Source organism: Oncorhynchus mykiss, chromosome 19 (genome assembly GCF_013265735.2).
Source record: "Oncorhynchus mykiss isolate Arlee chromosome 19, USDA_OmykA_1.1, whole genome shotgun sequence".
Classification (NCBI taxonomy): domain Eukaryota; kingdom Metazoa; phylum Chordata; class Actinopteri; order Salmoniformes; family Salmonidae; genus Oncorhynchus; species Oncorhynchus mykiss.
The window spans coordinates 65,331,750-65,351,497 of record NC_048583.1 but is presented as its reverse complement, the minus strand read 5'-3'; the positions used below and the strand labels follow the sequence as shown (position 1 = coordinate 65,351,497).

Sequence of the window (19,748 nt, the reverse complement as noted above, 5' to 3'; positions counted from 1 at the left end):
ACATGTTCACCCTGACATGTTCACCTTGACATGTTCACCCTGACATGTTCACCCTGACATGTTCATCTTGACATGTTCACCCTGACATGTTCACCCTGACATGTTCACCTTGACATGTTCACCCTGACATGTTCACCCTGACATGTTCACCTTGACATGTTCACCCTGACATGTTCACCTTGACATGTTCACCCTGACATGTTCACCCTGACATGTTCACCCTGACATGTTCACCCTGACATGTTCACCTTGACATGTTCACCCTGACATGTTCACCCTGACATGTTATTCTGTGAGTCTATGAACAAACCCCACAGCTGCTGCTGCATCAGCAAACCCCTGACCCTCAGGACTGTGCACAGACTAGACTTTGGAGGAAGCACAGACAGGCTACAGCAGTGTTTCTCATCTCCAGTCCTCGACTATCCCGAACAAACACCTCTGATTCAACTAGTCAAGGGCTTGATGATTAACTTACTAGTTTAATCAGGTGGTCCGAGGCTACAGCAACAACCAGTACTGTTGGGGTTATTCCAGGACTGGAGTTGAGACAGGAGGTGCCCTCTCACTGACTTCCCCTAGGGCCCTTCTGCAGGTGCGTATCGTGGGAGGCAGGACGTACTATGAGGGCCGTGTGGAGGTTCAGGTGGGGGCGCGGTGGGGCACGGTGTGTTCTGCCAGCTGGACCACTAAAGAGGCCATGGTAGTCTGCAGACAGCTAGGCCTGGGATACTCCATGCATGCCATCACTGTGAGTAAGACTGGGAGAAGCAGAAATCAATTCCTTCACAGTATGATGTGTGTTGGAAGTATGATACTGTACTATAGAGCTGGGACAGGTAGTATAGAGCTGGGACAGGTCGTATAGAGCTGGGACAGGTAGAATAGAGCAGGGACAGGTAGTATAGAGCTGGGACAGGTCGTATAGAGATGGGACAGGTAGTATAGAGCCGGGACAGGTAGTATAGAGCTGGGATAGGTAGTATAGAGCGTCAGTGATGTCATCATATAGGTAGGCTCCACACACTGTATCTGACTAGAGCGCCAGTGATGTCATCATAGAGCGCCAGTGATGTCATCATGTAGGTAGGCTACCAGCACTGTATCTGACTAGAGCGCCAGTGATGTCATCATGTAGGTTACCCCAACGTATCTGACAAGAGCGCCAGTGATGTCATCATAGAGCACAGTGATGTCATCATGTAGACTATACCCCCCTGTGTCTGACTAGAGCACCAGTGATGTCATCATGTAGACTATACCCCCCCTGTTTCTGACTTGTGCACCAGTGATGTCATCATGAAGACTATACTCCCCTGTATCTGACTAGAGCACCAGTGATGTCATCATGTAGACTATACCCCCCTGTATCTGACTAGAGCGCCAGTGATGTCATCATAGAGCGCCAGTGTCAAGACCAGAGGTGACATTCGCTGTAGACAAAACCATCAGTAGAGTTTAAAATGAGATGGAAACCTATTTAACTTGGGACATGGGAATTTAACCGCAAACGGTATTTTTATGTGCACTACGCCATCACACACAGCCTTTTATCCGCAACAAGACAATTTGATGGAAACACAACTCTTGGGGTAAAATGAGAATATTGTTTTCATGCAGACTTTAGAATATTCATGTGAAAATGTGTTGCCAATTGGATGGAAACCTAGCTATGCTAACCTATTTGACATTTCACCCCTCACCTCTCCACCAAGATAGCTGGTGTGTGGTGATCGTTTCACTCCTCACCTCTCCACCAAGATAGCTGGTGTGTGGTGATCGTTTCACCCCTCACCTCTCCACCAAGATAGCTGGTGTGTGGTGATCGTTTCACTCCTCACCTCTCCACCAAGATAGCTGGTGTGTGGTGATCGTTTCACCCCTCACCTCTCCACCAAGATAGCTGGTGTGTGGTGATCGTTTCACCCCTCACCTCTCCACCAAGATAGCTGGTGTGTGGTGATTGTTTCACCCCTCACCTCTCCACCAAGATAGCTGGTGTGTGGTGATCGTTTCACCCCTCACCTCTCCACCAAGATAGCTGGTGTGTGGTGATCGTTTCACCCCTCACCTCTCCACCAAGATAGCTGGTGTGTGGTGATCGTTTCACCCCTCACCTCTCCACCAAGATAGCTGGTGTGTGGTGATCGTTTCACCCCTCACCTCTCCACCAAGATAGCTGGTGTGTGGTGATCGTTTCACCCCTCACCTCTCCACCAAGATAGCTGGTGTGTGGTGATCGTTTCACCCCTCACCTCTCCACCAAGATAGCTGGTGTGTGGTGATCGTTTCACCCCTCACCTCTCCACCAAGATAGCTGGTGTGTGGTGATCGTTTCACCCCTCACCTCTCCACCAAGATAGCTGGTTTGTGGTGATCGTTTCACCCCTCACCTCTCCACCAAGATAGCTGGTGTGTGGTGATCGTTTCACCCCTCACCTCTCCACCAAGATAGCTGGTGTGTGGTGATCGTTTCACCCCTCACCTCTCCACCAAGATAGCTGGTGTGTGGTGATCGTTTCACTCCTCACCTCTCCACCAAGATAGCTGGTTTGTGGTGATCGTTTCACCCCTCACCTCTCCACCAAGATAGCTGGTGTGTGGTGATCGTTTCACCCCTCACCTCTCCACCAAGATAGCTGGTGTGTGGTGATCGTTTCACCCCTCACCTCTCCACCAAGATAGCTGGTTTGTGGTGATCGTTTCACCCCTCACCTCTCCACCAAGATAGCTGGTGTGTGGTGATCGTTTCACCCCTCACCTCTCCACCAAGATAGCTGGTATGTGGTGATCGTTTCACTCCTCACCTCTCCACCAAGATAGCTGGTGTGTGGTGATCGTTTCACTCCTCACCTCTCCACCAAGATAGCTGGTGTGTGGTGATCGTTTCACTCCTCACCTCTCCACCAAGATAGCTGGTGTGTGGTGATCGTTTCACCCCTCACGTCTCCACCAAGATAGCTGGTGTGTGGTGATCGTTTCACCCCTCACCTCTCCACCAAGATAGCTGGTGTGTGGTGATCGTTTCACTCCTCACCTCTCCACCAAGATAGCTGGTGTGTGGTGATCGTTTCACCCCTCACCTCTCCACCAAGATAGCTGGTGTGTGGTGATCGTTTCACTCCTCACCTCTCCACCAAGATAGCTGGTGTGTGGTGATCGTTTTGGCACCTTTCAGATAGGTGCTACACATTGGTAGAGGAAGAGGTTTTCCCATTACTACATAAAGCTCTTTGAGCTACAGGAAAAGCACTCCAATCAATTATTATTATTATTATCATAACCTATTGCCAAGTGTCCCTTGTAAAATAGGTCTCAATGGGACTTCCTGGATAAATCAAGGTTTGATGATAACCTCCTGCTATTTGTTTGTGTTTCCCCTGTTGCCAAGGAAACATGGTACTGGGACAGTAGTAACGTGACCGAGATGGTGATGAGTGGAGTGAAATGTACAGGTAGGATTGTGAAACTCCTGGTAATTTACCAAATATTAAACAAAAAAACGTATTTATATAGTTTACATGTTATGAAAATTCCTTAAAATCCTTGAAAATTAAAAAAAAAATCAGATTAGATTAGTGGTAAATTTCAGAAAAGTGTCTAATAACATCCCCTTCCCTTTGTATAGGAAACGAGATGTCTCTGAGCCACTGCCAGCATCACAGGACTGTCAGCTGTCAGAAGACTGCTGCCAAGTTCTCTGCTGGGGTCATCTGCTCAGAGAGTGAGTTCCTGAAGGACCTGTTGGGCTGGATATTCTTCAGGGCTTCTTAGCTCCATGTGTTCCAGGTGTTTGTAAGGGCACGGACGACAGATTGAGTTGGTTTAATAACCACATAGAGCAGGAACGGCATGGCACAGTGAATGGGCTAAGGCATTTTAAGGTATTGCTTGGCAATTGTTTTAACCAAGAGTGTGTTTAATTCTGAAAAAGTGGAAATACAACAGTGAATTATATAATGGATGAGTTCTAATGTCAATCAATTAATCAAACGTATTTATAAAGCCCTTTTTACATCAGCTGATATCTCAACGTGCTGTACAGAAACCCAGCCTAAAACCCCAAACAGCAAGCAATGCAGGTGTTGAAGCACGGTGGCTAGGAAAAACTCCCTAGAAAGGCTAAAACCTAGGTAGAAACCTAGAGAGGAACCAGGCTATGACAAATGTTTTTTGTTTTTAGGGGTCAGGCTGCATCCTGGGTATTACACAAGGTTACATTTAGATCCCCCGTTAGATGGTTAACTGATTTTTGTCCTCTGACCTCCGTGGGTAGCTGGAGGGAGTCTGGAAGGGCATCTAGGAATCTTTGGGATGTCTGAGAATTTATAGCACAGCTTTTGATTATCCTTGGTTAGGGTCTGAGCAGATTATTTGTTGCGATTGCAAACGTAATAAAATAGTGGTCCGATAGTCCAGGATTATGAGGAAAAACATTAAGATCCACAATATTTATTCCACGGGACAAAACTAGGTCCAGAGTATGACTGTGACAGTGAGTGGGTCCAGAGACATGTTGGACAAAACCCACTTAGTCGATGATGGCTCCGAAAGCCTTTTGGAGTGGGTCTGTGGACTTTTCCGTGTGAATATTAAAGTCACCAAAAATTAGAATATTATCTGCTATGACTACAAGGTCCGATAGGAATTCAGGGAACTCAGTTAGGAACGCTGTATAGGGCCCAGGAGGCCTGTAAACAGTAGCTATAAAAAGTGATTGAGTTGAGCTGCATAGATTTCATGACTAGAAGCTCAAAAGACGAAAACGCAGTCATTTTCTTTTTTGTAAATTGAAATTTGCTATCGTAAATGTTAGCAACACCTCCACCTTTGCGGGATGCGCGCGGGATATGGTCACTAATGTAACCAGGAGGAGAAGCCTCATTTAACACAGTAAATTAATCAGGTTTAAGCCATGTTTCAGTCAGGCTAATCACATAAATATTATGATCAGTGATTAGTTCATTGACTATAACTGCCTTGGAAGTGAGGGATCTAACATTAAGTTGCCCTATTTTGAGATGTGAGGTATCACAATCTCTTTCAATAATGACAGGAAAAGAGGAGGTCTTTATCCCAGTGAGATTGCTAAGGCGAACACCACCATGTTTAGTTTTTCCCAACTTAGATCGAGGCACAGACACGGTCTCAATGGGGATAGCTGAGCTGACTACACTGACTGTGCTAGTTGCAGACACTAAGCTGGCTAACAGCCTGCTGCCTGGCCTGCACCCTATCACATTGTGGATCTAGATGAGTTAGAGCCCTGTCTACATGACAGAGCAACAACATGACTGGTACTTCACTAATAAAGAGATCCACACATTACTACAGGCAGTGTCACCAGATGTTTTATGCATCAGTTACTTTCACATTGATGTCGGCGTAGGCAGCGCGTCCAATAGGAAGATAAGCTTCCCCTAAAGTAAATTGAATTCAATTAGCCAAAATTAGCTATATAATTACTCGTACATACATACATAAATAAAATCATTCAAAATACTGTACCAGATAGCATGATTTGGCAACAGAGGATCATTTTTTTAATGTGGATTGTTTTAAGCCCGCATTTTGGGCAATGCGCACGGCAAATAGCAACGCGCACGGCAAATAGCAACGCGCACGACAAATAGCAACGAGCACGACAAATAGCAACGAGCACGACAAATAGCAACGAGCACGACAAATAGCAACGAGCACGACAAATAGCAACGAGCGCGGCAAATAGCAACGATCGCTGCAAATAGCAACGCGCACGACAAATAGCAACGCGCACGACAAATAGCAACGCGCACGGCAAATAGCAACGAGCACGACAAATAGCAACGCGCACGGCAAATAGCAACGAGCACGACAAATAGCAACGAGCACTACAAATAGCAACGCGCACGGCAAATAGCAACGCGCACGGCAAATAGCAACGAGCACGACAAATAGCAACGCGCACGACAAATAGCAACGAGCACGACAAATAGCAACGCGCACGGCAAATAGCAACGAGCACGGCAAATAGCAACGCGCACGACAAATAGCAACGCGCACGGCAAATAGCAACGCGCCCGGCAAATAGCAACGCGCCCGGCAAATAGCAATGCGCAACGCAAATAGCAACGAGCACGACAAATAGCAACGCACACGGCAAATAGCAACGCGCACGGCAAATAGCTAAACTGACCCCACTCTGACGCACCCTGGGTTTAGTTAAACTGACCCCACTCTGACACACCCTGGGTTTAGTTAAACTGACCCCACTCTGACACACCCTGGGTTTAGTTAAACTGACCCCACTCTGACGCACCCTGGGTTTAGCTAAACTGACCCCACCCTGAACTGACCCTGGGTTTAGTTAAACTGACCCCACTCTGACACACCCTGGGTTTAGTTAAACTGACCCCACTCTGACGCACCCTGGGTTTAGTTAAACTGACCCCACTCTGACACACCCTGGGTTTAGTTAAACTGACCCCACTCTGATGCACCCTGGGTTTAGCTAAACTGACCCCACTCTGACACACCCTGGGTTTAGTTAAACTGACCCCACTCTGACACACCCTGGGTTTAGTTAAACTGACCCCACTCTGATGCACCCTGGGTTTAGCTAAACTGACCCCACTGTTCTAAACAGCCAACATAAAACAAGTGGCAATGGAAACTACTGCTCAGTACATGTTGACAGTTTGACCGTTCCTCCTCCCCTCCTCTCTCCTCCTCTCTCCTCCTCCTCTCCTCCTCTCTCCTCCTCCCCCTCCTCCTCCCCCTCCTCCTCTCCTCCTCCTCTCTCCTCCTCCTCTCCTCCTCTCTCCTCCTCCCCCTCCTCCTCTCTCCTCCTCCCCCTCCTCCTCTCTCCTCCTCCCCCTCCTCCTCCCCTCCTCCTCCTCTCCTCGTCTCTCCTCCTCCTCTCCTCCTCTCTCCTCCTCTCTCCTCCTCCTCTCCTCCTCTCCTTCTCCTCTCCTCCTCTCTCCTCCTCCTCTCCTCCTCTCTCCTCCTCCCCCTCCTCCTCCTCTCCTCCTCTCTCCTCCCAGCTGCGTCTGACCTGGTCCCGAATGCTCCCCTGGTCCAGCAGTCCGTGTACATTGAGGACCGCCCGCTCCACATGCTGTACTGCGCAGCGGAGGAGAACTGTCTGTCTAAGTCTGCTGCTAGTGCTAACTGGCCCTACGGACACCGCCGCCTGCTACGGTTCTCCTCTCAGATCCACAACATCGGACGGGCCGACTTCAGGCCCAAGGCTGGACGCCACTCCTGGGTCTGGCACGCCTGTCACGGGTAACTATGGCAACCTAGTCATCTAGCGCAGTGGTTTCCAACCTGTGGTCCGCAGGGGTGCTGCAGGTGGTCCGCCAATTATTTTCAATAAAATAAAATAAATTATAACAATTGGGAGTATTTACGGTATAATAAGTAGTTTTACATTCCCCTAACATTACATTACCTTTAACCATGCATTACCTTAACATTACATTACCTTTAACCATGCATTACCTTTACCTTACATTTAACAATACATTACCTTTACCTTACCGTTAAGAATACATTACATTTACCTTACATTTACCACTACATTACCTATACCAATACATTACCTTTACCTTACCGTTAAGAATACATTACCTTTACCTTACATTTAACAATACATTACCTTTACCTTACCGTTAAGAATACATTACCTTTAACAATACATTACCTTTACATTACCGTTAAGAATACATTACCTTTAACAATACATTACCTTTACCTTACCATTAAGAATACATTACCTTTAACAATACATTACCTTTACCTTACCATTAAGAATACATTACCTTTAACAATACATTACCTTTACCTTACCATTAAGAATACATTACATTTACCTTACATTTACCACTACATTACCTATACCAATACATTACCTTTACCTTACCGTTAAGAATACATTACCTTTACCTTACATTTAACAATACATTACCTATACCAATACATTACCTTTACCTTACATTTAACAATACATTACCTATACCAATACATTACCTTTACATATACCTTTAACAATACATTACATTTAACAATACATTACCTTTTACAATACATTACATTTACCGTACCATTACCTTACATTTAACAATACATTACCTTTACCTTACCGTTAAGAATACATTACCTTTAACAATACATTACCTTTACCTTACCGTTAAGAATACATTACCTTTAACAATACATTACCTTTACCTTACCATTAAGAATACATTACATTTACCTTACATTTACCACTACATTACCTATACCAATACATTACCTTTACATTACATTTACCACTACATTACCTATACCAATACATTACCTTTACATTACCGTTAAGAATACATTATCATTAACAATACATTACCTTTACCTTACCTTTAACATGACATTACTTTCGTTGACAGTCTCTCTAGTGATGGTTTTAAACGTTTAGAAACAGCAGCACTGTGCTGTAGTCGTTGACAGTCTCTCTCTAGTGATGGTTTTAAACATTTAGAAACAGCAGCACTGTGCTGTAGTCGTTGACAGTCTCTCTCTAGTGATGGTTTTAAACATTTAGAAACAGCAGCACTGTGCTGTAGTCGTTGACAGTCTCTCTCTAGTGATGGTTTTAAACATTTAGAAACAGCAGCACTGTGCTGTAGTCGTTGACAGTCTCTCTCTAGTGATGGTTTTAAACATTTAGAAACAGCAGCACTGTGCTGTAGTCGTTGACAGTCTCTCTCTAGTGATGGTTTTAAACATTTAGAAACAGCAGCACTGTGCTGTAGTCGTTGACAGTCTCTCTCTAGTGATGGTTTTAAACATTTAGAAACAGCAGCACTGTGCTGTAGTCGTTGACAGTCTCTCTCTAGTCGTGGTTTTAAACATTTAGAAACAGCAGCACTGTGCTGTAGTCGTTGACAGTCTCTCTCTAGTGATGGTTTTAAACATTTAGAAACAGCAGCACTGTGCTGTAGTCGTTGACAGTCTCTCTCTAGTGATGGTTTTAAACATTTAGAAACAGCAGCACTGTGCTGTAGTCGTTGACAGTCTCTCTCTAGTCGTGGTTTTAAACGTTTTGAACAGTATCACAGTATCAACTTTGATATAGCTTTCGTTTAAGCCTGTTACGTTACTGCAGACACGGACATCTTAGCCAGCGGTAGGCCTATAGTGCACTTGATTTGCCCTCTGGGCCCACCGGGAATGCAGAATTTGTACATTCAGACACATGAAATGGTTCCAAATAGCAACAGTTCGCCTACCCGGCACACAGGGCAGCTGAATCAGGTGCACCTACCGCCAACAGCCTGAGATTAATAATAAAAAAATAGGAACACAATGCTTTATCTTTGTTTTGTTTTTACAGAAATCTCATAGATACCCCTGACCTATACTCTCAGATCAGATACCCCTGACCTATACTCTCAGATCAGATACCCCTGACCTATACTCTCAGATCAGATACCCCTGACCTATACTCTCAGATCAGATACCCCTGACCTATACTCTCAGATCAGATACCCCTGACCTATACTGTCAGATCAGATACCCCTGACCTATACTCTCAGATCAGATAGCCCTGACCTATACTCTCAGATCAGATATCCCTGACCTATACTCTCAGATCAGATACCCCTGACCTATACTCTCAGATCAGATACCCCTGACCTATACTCTCAGATCAGATAGCCCTGACCTATACTCTCAGATCAGATACCCCTGACCTATACTCTCAGATCAGATACCCCTGACCTATACTCTCAGATCAGATAGCCCTGACCTATACTCTCAGATCAGATACCCCTGACCTACACTCTCAGATCAGATAGCCCTGACCTATACTCTCAGATCAGATACCCCTGACCTATACTCTCAGATCAGATACCCCTGACCTATACTCTCAGATCAGATATCCCTGACCTATACTCTCAGATCAGATAGCCCTGACCTATACTCTCAGATCAGATAGCCCTGACCTATACTCTCAGATCAGATAGCCCTGACCTATACTCTCAGATCAGATATCCCTGACCTATACTCTCAGATCAGATAGCCCTGACCTATACTCTCAGATCAGATACCCCTGACCTACACTCTCAGATCAGATAGCCCTGACCTATACTCTCAGATCAGATACCCCTGACCTATACTCTCAGATCAGATACCCCTGACCTATACTCTCAGATCAGATATCCCTGACCTATACTCTCAAATCAGATACCCCTGACCTATACTCTCAGATCAGACACCCCTGACCTATACTCTCAGATCAGATACCGATGACCTCTAATCTCAGATCAGATACCCCTGACCTATACTCTCAGATCAGATATCCCTGACCTATACTCTCAAATCAGATACCCCTGACCTATACTCTCAGATCAGACACCCCTGACCTATACTCTCAGATCAGATACCGATGACCTCTAATCTCAGATCAGATACCCCTGACCTATACTCTCAGATCAGATAGCCCTGACCTATACTCTCAGATCAGATAGCCCTGACCTATACTCTCAGATCAGATAGCCCTGACCTATACTCTCAGATCAGATAGCCCTGACCTATACTCTCAGGTCAGATAGCCCTGACCTATACTGTCAGATCAGATATCCCTGACCTATACTCTCAGATCAGATAGCCCTGACATATACTGTCAGATCAGATACCCCTGACCTATACTCTCAGATCAGATACCCCTGACCTATACTCTCAGATCAGATACCCCTGACCTATACTCTCATATCAGATACCCCTGACCTATACTCTCAGATCAGATACCCCTGACCTATACTCTCAGATCAGATACCCCTGACCTATACTCTCAGATCAGATAGCCCTGACCTATACTCTCAGATCAGATACCCCTGACCTACACTCTCAGATCAGATAGCCCTGACCTATACTCTCAGATCAGATACCCCTGACCTATACTCTCAGATCAGATACCCCTGACCTATACTCTCAGATCAGATATCCCTGACCTATACTCTCAAATCAGATACCCCTGACCTATACTCTAAGATCAGACACCCCTGACCTATACTCTCAGATCAGATACCGATGACCTCTAATCTCAGATCAGATACCCCTGACCTATACTCTCAGATCAGATACCCCTGACCTATACTCTCAGATCAGATAGCCCTGACCTATACTCTCAGATCAGATAGCCCTGACCTATACTCTCAGATCAGATAGCCCTGACCTATACTCTCAGATCAGATACCCCTGACCTATACTCTCAGATTAGATATCCCTGACCTATACTCTCAGATCAGATACCCCTGACCTATACTCTCAGATCAGATACCCCTGACCTATACTCTCAGATCAGATAGCCCTGACCTATACTCTCAGATCAGATACCCCTGACCTATACTCTCAGATCAGATACCCCTGACCTATACTCTCAGATCAGATAGCCCTGACCTATACTCTCAGATCAGATACCCCTGACCTATACTCTCAGATCAGATACCCCTGACCTATACTCTCAGATCAGATACCCCTGACCTATACTCTCAGATCAGATATCCCTGACCTATACTCTCAAATCAGATACCCCTGACCTATACTCTCAGATCAGACACCCCTGACCTATACTCTCAGATCAGATACCCCTGACCTATACTCTCAGATCAGATACCCCTGACCTATACTCTCAGATCAGATAGCCCTGACCTATACTCTCAGATCAGATACCCCTGACCTATACTCTCAGATCAGATAGCCCTGACCTATACTCTCAGATCAGATATCCCTGACCAATACTCTCAGATCAGATACCCCTGACCTATACTCTCAGATCAGATACCCCTGACCTATACTCTCAGATCAGATACCCCTGACCTATACTCTCAGATCAGATAGTCCTGACCTATACTCTCAGATCAGATACCCCTGACCTATACTCTCAGATCAGATACCCCTGACCTATACTCTCAGATCAGATACCCCTGACCTATACTGTCAGATCAGATACCCCTGACCTATACTCTCAGATCAGGTACCCTTGAACTATACTCTCAGATCAGATATCCCTGACCTATACTCTCAGATCAGATACCCTTGAACTATACTCTCAGATCAGATACCCCTGACCTATACTCTCAAATCAGATACCCCTGACCTATACTCTCAGATCAGACACCCCTGACCTATACTCTCAGATCAGATACCGATGACCTCTAATCTCAGATCAGATACCCCTGACCTATACTCTCAGATCAGATACCCCTGACCTATACTCTCAGATCAGATAGCCCTGACCTATACTCTCAGATCAGATAGCCCTGACCTATACTCTCAGATCAGATAGCCCTGAGCTATACTCTCAGATCAGATACCCCTGACCTATACTCTCAGATCAGATATCCCTGACCTATACTCTCAGATCAGATACCCCTGACCTATACTCTCAGATCAGATAGCCCTGACCTATACTCTCAGATCAGATACCCCTGACCTATACTCTCAGATCAGATACCCCTGACCTATACTCTCAGATCAGATAGCCCTGACCTATACTCTCAGATCAGATAGCCCTGACCTATACTCTCAGATCAGATAGCCCTGACCTATACTCTCAGATCAGATACCCCTGACCTATACTCTCAGATCAGATACCCCTGACCTATACTCTCAGATCAGATATCCCTGACCTATACTCTCAGATCAGATACCCCTGACCTATACTCTCAGATCAGATACCCCTGACCTATACTCTCAGATCAGATAGCCCTGACCTATACTCTCAGATCAGATACCCCTGACCTATACTCTCAGATCAGATACCCCTGACCTATACTCTCAGATCAGATAGCCCTGACCTATACTCTCAGATCAGATATCCCTGACCTATACTGTCAGATCAGATACCCCTGACCTATATTCTCAGATCAGATAGCCCTGACCTATACTCTCAGATCAGATACCCCTGACCTATACTCTCAGATCAGATATCCCTGACCTATACTCTCAGATCAGATAGCCCTGACCTATACTCTCAGATCAGATAGCCCTGACCTATACTCTCAGATCAGATAGCCCTGACCTATACTGTCAGATCAGATAGCCCTGACCTATACTGTCAGATCAGATACCCCTGACCTATACTCTCAGATCAGATAGCCCTGACCTATACTCTCAGATCAGATACCCCTGACCTATACTCTCAGATCAGATACCCCTGACCTATACTCTCAGATCAGACACCCCTGACCTATACTCTCAGATCAGATACCGATGACCTCTAATCTCAGATCAGATACCCCTGACCTATACTCTCAGATCAGATACCCCTGACCTATACTCTCAGATCAGATAGCCCTGACCTATACTCTCAGATAAGATAGCCCTGACCTATACTCTCAGATCAGATAGCCCTGAGCTATACTCTCAGATCAGATACCCCTGACCTATACTCTCAGATCAGATATCCCTGACCTATACTCTCAGATCAGATACCCCTGACCTATACTCTCAGATCAGATACCCCTGACCTATACTCTCAGATCAGATAGCCCTGACCTATACTCTCAGATCAGATACCCCTGACCTATACTCTCAGATCAGATACCCCTGACCTATACTCTCAGATCAGATACCCCTGACCTATACTCTCAGATCAGATACCCCTGACCTATACTCTCAGATCAGATAGTCCTGACCTATACTCTCAGATCAGATACCCCTGACCTATACTCTCAGATCAGATACCCCTGACCTATACTCTCAGATCAGATACCCCTGACCTATACTGTCAGATCAGATACCCCTGACCTATACTCTCAGATCAGATACCCCTGACCTATACTCTCAGATCAGATATCCCTGACCTATACTCTCAAATCAGATACCCCTGACCTATACTCTCAGATCAGACACCCCTGACCTATACTCTCAGATCAGATACCGATGACCTCTAATCTCAGATCAGATACCCCTGACCTATACTCTCAGATCAGATACCCCTGACCTATACTCTCAGATCAGATAGCCCTGACCTATACTCTCAGATCAGATAGCCCTGACCTATACTCTCAGATCAGATAGCCCTGAGCTATACTCTCAGATCAGATACCCCTGACCTATACTCTCAGATCAGATATCCCTGACCTATACTCTCAGATCAGATACCCCTGACCTATACTCTCAGATCAGATACCCCTGACCTATACTCTCAGATCAGATAGCCCTGACCTATACTCTCAGATCAGATACCCCTGACCTATACTCTCAGATCAGATACCCCTGACTTATACTCTCAGATCAGATAGCCCTGACCTATACTCTCAGATCAGATAGCCCTGACCTATACTCTCAGATCAGATAGCCCTGACCTACACTCTCAGATCAGATAGCCCTGACCTACACTCTCAGATCTGAGGTTCAACTGTATTATGTTCCCTATGCAGCCACTACCACAGCATGGATATCTTCACCCACTATGACCTGCTGTCGTCCAACGGGACCAAGGTGGCTGAGGGACACAAGGCCTCCTTCTGTCTGGAGGACACTGAGTGTCACGAAGGTGAGTCTGGGAGGGAAACGTATCAGAACAGAGTCTACTGGAGGTCCAGCCAATCAGAGTAGACTATTGGAGGTCCAGCCAATCAAAACATACTCCACTAGATGGCCAGCCAATCAAACCGTCTTTATTTGGGTGTTAGGATCAGGGATATCTCATCCAACATTCAAAGTGGAACATTCTGTATCCTGTTTTGGAGGATGTGTAATTGTTGGTGGTAGAAGTCTAATTGGTGTAATCTGTGTTCTCTGGGTATCTCTAAGAGGTATGAGGGTTCTGTGTTCTCCAGGTATCTCTAAGAGGTATGAGTGTTCTGTGTTCTCCAGGTATCTCTAAGAGGTATGAGGGTTCTGTGTTCTCCAGGTATCTCTAAGAGGTATGAGGGTTCTGTGTTCTCCAGGTATCTCTAAGAGGTATGAGTGTGCTAACTTCGGAGAGCAGGGCATCACCGTGGGGTGTTGGGACCTGTATCGCCATGACATCGACTGCCAGTGGATCGACATCACCGACATCAAACCAGGAAACTACATCTTACAGGTGAACAACCTTGTTTTCTATTGCTGTTAAAACATCGTGGGGAGGCCCTGAATCAGACTAAACATCGACTAAACATCGAAGAACTGGAGGTTATAAATATTGCAAACTACACATATGAGTTGTCAAACCGTGCTTCCCCAAAAAGTATCAAAATCAAACTTGTGCTGCTGATATTCTGTCTGCATTTAATTGGACCCTTTGAAAAGTCAGACTAAGTGCAGACTACGGAGTGACAGAAGAACAGTGGCTTAATGATGTGAACTCAATATTATTTACTCATTGTGTTTGATGTTCCATCATTTCAGATTGTGATCAATCCAAACTTTGAAGTGGCAGAGAGTGACTTCACCAACAATGCCATGAAATGCAATTGCAAATACGACGGACACCGGATCTGGCTTCACAATTGCCATATGGGTGAGAAGCTCTACCTCTATATTTGTTATGGAAAACTGACCTGGGTCTATAAGGGCAGCCTGTTACTGACCTGGGTATATAAGGTCATCCTGTTACTGACCTGGGTATATAAGGGCAGCCTGTTACTGACTTACTGACCTGGGTCTGAAAGGGCATCCTGTTACTGACCTGGGTCTATAAGGGCAGCCTGTTACTGACCTGGGTCTATAAGGTCATCCTGATACTGACCTGGGTCTATAAGGTCATCCTGATACTGACCTGGGTCTATAAGGGCAGCCTGTTACTGACCTGGGTCTATAAGGGCAGCCTGTTACTGACCTGGGTCTATAAGAGAGCAGCCTGTTACTGACCTGGGTCTATATGGTCATCCTGTTACTGATCTGGGTCTATATGGGCAGCCTGTTACTGACCTGGAACTTACAGGGCAGCCTGTTACTGACCTGGGTCTATAAGGGCATCCTGTTACCGACCTGGGTCTATAAGGGCAGCCTGATACTGACCTGGGTCTATAAGGGCAGCCTGTTACTGACCTGGGTCTATAAGGGCAGCCTGTTACTGACCTGGGTCTATATGGTCATCCTGTTACTGATCTGGGTCTATAAGGGCAGCCTGATACTGACCTGGGTCTATAAGGGCAGCCTGTTACTGACCTGGGTCTATAAGGGCAGCCTATTACTGACCTGGGTCTATATGGTCATCCTGTTACTGATCTGGGTCTATAAGGGCAGCCTGTTACTGACCTGGAACTTACAGGGCAGCCTGTTACTGACCTGGGTCTATAAGGGCATCCTGTTACTGACCTGGGTCTATAAGGGCAGCCTGATACTGACCTGGGTCTATAAGGGCAGCCTGTTACTGACCTGGGTCTATAAGGGCAGCCTGTTACTGACCTGGGTCTATAAGGGCAGCCTGTTACTGACCTGGGTCTGAAAGGGCAGCCTGTTACTGACCTGGGTCTATAAGGGCAGCCTGATACTGACCTGGGTCTATAAGGGCATCCTGTTACTGACCTGGGTCTATAAGGGCATCCTGTTACTGACCTGGATCTATAAGGGCATCCTGATACTGACCTGGGTCTATAAGGGCAGCCTGTTACTGACCTGGGTCTGAAAGGGCAGCCTGTTACTGACCTGGGTCTATAAGGGCAGCCTGATACTGACCTGGGTCTATAAGGGCATCCTGTTACTGACCTGGGTCTATAAGGTCATCCTGTTACTGACCTGGGTCTATAAGGGCAGCCTGATACTGACCTGGGTCTATAAGGGCATCCTGATACTGACCTGGGTCTATAAGGGTAGCCTGTTACTGACCTGGGTCTATAAGGGCAGCCTGATACTGACCTGGGTCTATAAGGGCAGCCTGTTACTGACCTGGGTCTATAAGGGCAGCCTGATACTGACCTGGGTCTATAAGGTCATCCCGTTACTGATCTGGGTCTATATGGGCAGCCTGTTACTGACCTGGAACTTACAGGGCAGCCTGTTACTGACCTGGGTCTATAAGGGCAGCCTGATACTGACCTGGGTCTATAAGGGCAGCCTGTTACTGACCTGGGTCTATAAGGGCATCCTGTTACTGACCTGGATCTATAAGGGCAGCCTGTTACCTATATAGTGCACTACTTTTTGTCTAGCGCACTATATAGAGAATAGGGTGCCATTTCAGACGTACGTGTTAAGTGTCCAGACTCTTCCATTGCTTTCTGTCTCTTGTACCAGGCTCTTCCATTGCCTTCTGTCTCTTGTACCAAACTCTTCCATTACCTTTTATTTATTGTTCCAGGCTCTTCCATTGCTTTCTGTCTCTTGTTCCTGACTCTTCCCTTGCTTTCTGTCTCTTGTACCAGACTCTTCCATTGCTGTCTGTCTCTTGTTCCAGACTCTTCCATTGCTTTCTGTCTCTTGTTCCAGACTATTCCATTGCCTTTGGTTTCTTGTTCCAGACTCTTCCATTGCTTTCTGTCTCTTGTACCAGACTCTTCTTACCTTTTGTCCCTTGTTCCAGACTCTTCCATTGCCTTTTGTCTCATGTTCCAGACTCTTCTTACCTTCTGTCTCTTATTCCAGACTCTTCCATTGCCTTTTGTCTCTTGTTCCAGACTCTTCTTACCTTCTGTCTCTTGTACCAGACTCTTCTTACCTGTAGTCCCTTGTTCCAGACTCTTCCATTGCCTTTTGTCTCTTGTTCCAGACTCTTCCATTGCCTTTTGTCTCTTGTTCCAGACTCTTCTTACCTTCTGTCTCTTGTACCAGACTCTTCTTACCTGTTGTCCCTTGTTCCAGACTCTTCCATTGCCTTTTGTCTCTTGTACCAGACTCTTCTTACGTTTTGTTTCTTGTTCCAGACTCTTCCATTGCTTTCTGTCTCTTGTTCCAGACTCTTCCATTGCTTTCTGTCTCTGACTATTGTGTTCTGTTGTGTCATTGCCCCTACAGGTGATGCCTTCAGTGAGGAGGCAGAGAGGAGGTTTGAGAAGTACCCAGGGCAGTTCAACAATCAGATCTCATAATCCTCCTAGCAATACACCAATCTGTTCCAGACCCATGTACAAGCCAACGAGGAGGGCTGATGCCTTTCACCATGCTAAACAATGGGACAACCAATCACCCTTCATCACCTAGCTACCTATCAGAACCAACCATTTATCATCACATCACAAAGCAACCAACCAATCACACGCCTAAATTCCACAAGGCAGCAGTCTGATCTGAAGGATCCATGCCAAAGTCATGTTGTATTGTGAATGTGTTGGTGTGTGTCTCAGTTAGTATTATTATTATATTATACTGGAATACTCAGTGCTTTGTTTTCAAAAACAAACTTACTTTAGATGTTTTGTTCAAATGTGAGTATATTATGTTACATTGCGTGACAGAAGAACAATTCATAAGCTTTCATACAACTAGTCTTAATGTATGATTTATTGATATGCAACCTTTTTCATTCATGTTTTGTTTAAGTTCTGAATGAAGTTTTATTTTTATAGCCAGTCTAGTTTTGAAAGGTGCTCCAGGAGAAGACCTAATTTTTCTAACAGCATGAGGCATCAGTCAGAGAACCATTCTACTGCCTCTCCTCATAGACTTGGATAGACAGCTCTAGTGCCCTAAAGCCCTAAAGCACAGCAGCGCCATTGAGGACTTTCACCATACTGAAGTAGTCAACTGGGTGGGACTTCCTATTGGTTAAGGAAGGATCACATGATTCCGCCCAGGTCATCAGGAGGGATCAGCCAATGAATTATACTCCTGAGCAAACATTCCGTAACTCCAGGGGGCAGTAAATCCCCAACCATGTCTTTATACCTGTTCAGACAACACCCTCCAGGGGTGCAGTAAATCCCCAACCATGTCTTTATACCTGTTCGAACAACACCCTCCAGGGGGCAGTAAATCCCCAACCATGTCTTTATACCTGTTCAGACAACACCCTCCAAGGGGGCAGTAAATCCCCAACCTTGTCTTTATACCTGTAAAGACACAGCCTCCAGGGGGCAGTATGCATGTTTGTTAACCGACTCATAGAAGTCATAGAGAATGTCCTCAATGGTGCCGCCCATGCTGTCACAAAAGCTGTTATGGCTCAGATGTAAAGACACCTCCTTTATCAACCTCTTTGATCTCCATGCAGTTCTACTATAGATCATAGTGAAGATCTAATTCTTAAGTGTTAACCCATCCACCCCTAGTCAAGTGTTAAACCACCCCTAGTCAAGTGTTAAACCACCCCTAGTCAAGTGTTAAACCATCCACCCCTAGTCAAGTGTTAAACCATCCATCCCTAGTCAAGTGTTAAACCACCCCTAGTCAAGTGTTAAACCATCCATCCCTAGTCAAGTGTTAAACCACCCCTAGTCAAGTGTTAAACCATCCACCCCTAGTCAAGTGTTAAACCATCCACCCCTAGTCAAGTGTTAAACCATCCACCCCTAGTCAAGTGTTAAACCACCCCTAGTCAAGTGTTAAACCATCCACCCCTAGTCAAGTGTTAAACCATCCACCCCTAGTCAAGTGTTAAACCATCCACCCCTAGTCAAGTGTTAAACCATCCACCCCTAGTCAAGTGTTAAACCACCCCTAGTCAAGTGTTAAACCATCCACCCCTAGTCAAGTGTTAAACCACCCATCCCTAGTCAAGTGTTAAACCACCCCTAGTCAAGTGTTAAACCATCCATCCCTAGTCAAGTGTTAAACCACCCACCCCTAGTCAAGTGTTAAACCATCCACCCCTAGTCAAGTGTTAAACCATCCACCCCTAGTCAAGTGTTAAACCACCC

At 45.7% G+C, this 19,748-nt stretch overlaps 1 protein-coding gene across 4 annotated transcripts in view; it reads left to right on the top strand.

Moving 5' to 3' along the window:
* The window catches only part of LOC110498419 (lysyl oxidase homolog 3B), a 104,489-nt gene extending 85,211 nt beyond the window's left edge, over positions 1–19,278 (top strand). For 2 of the 4 annotated variants that reach the window (XM_036955421.1, XM_036955420.1), the window contains 7 exons: positions 3,392–3,455; positions 3,629–3,724; positions 7,023–7,266; positions 14,406–14,521; positions 14,919–15,055; positions 15,361–15,472; positions 17,908–19,278. In XM_036955421.1, coding sequence (XP_036811316.1) covers positions 3,392–3,455; positions 3,629–3,724; positions 7,023–7,266; positions 14,406–14,521; positions 14,919–15,055; positions 15,361–15,472; positions 17,908–17,981 — 843 coding nt within the window. In that variant the 3' untranslated portion in view covers positions 17,982–19,278. Of the gene's footprint in view, positions 1–595; positions 752–3,391; positions 3,456–3,628; positions 3,725–7,022; positions 7,267–14,405; positions 14,522–14,807; positions 14,870–14,918; positions 15,056–15,360; positions 15,473–17,907 lie in introns of those variants that run through there. The other 2 variants (XM_036955423.1, XM_036955422.1) reach the window with 2 other exon arrangements.
* The last annotated feature ends 470 nt before the right edge of the window (positions 19,279–19,748 follow it).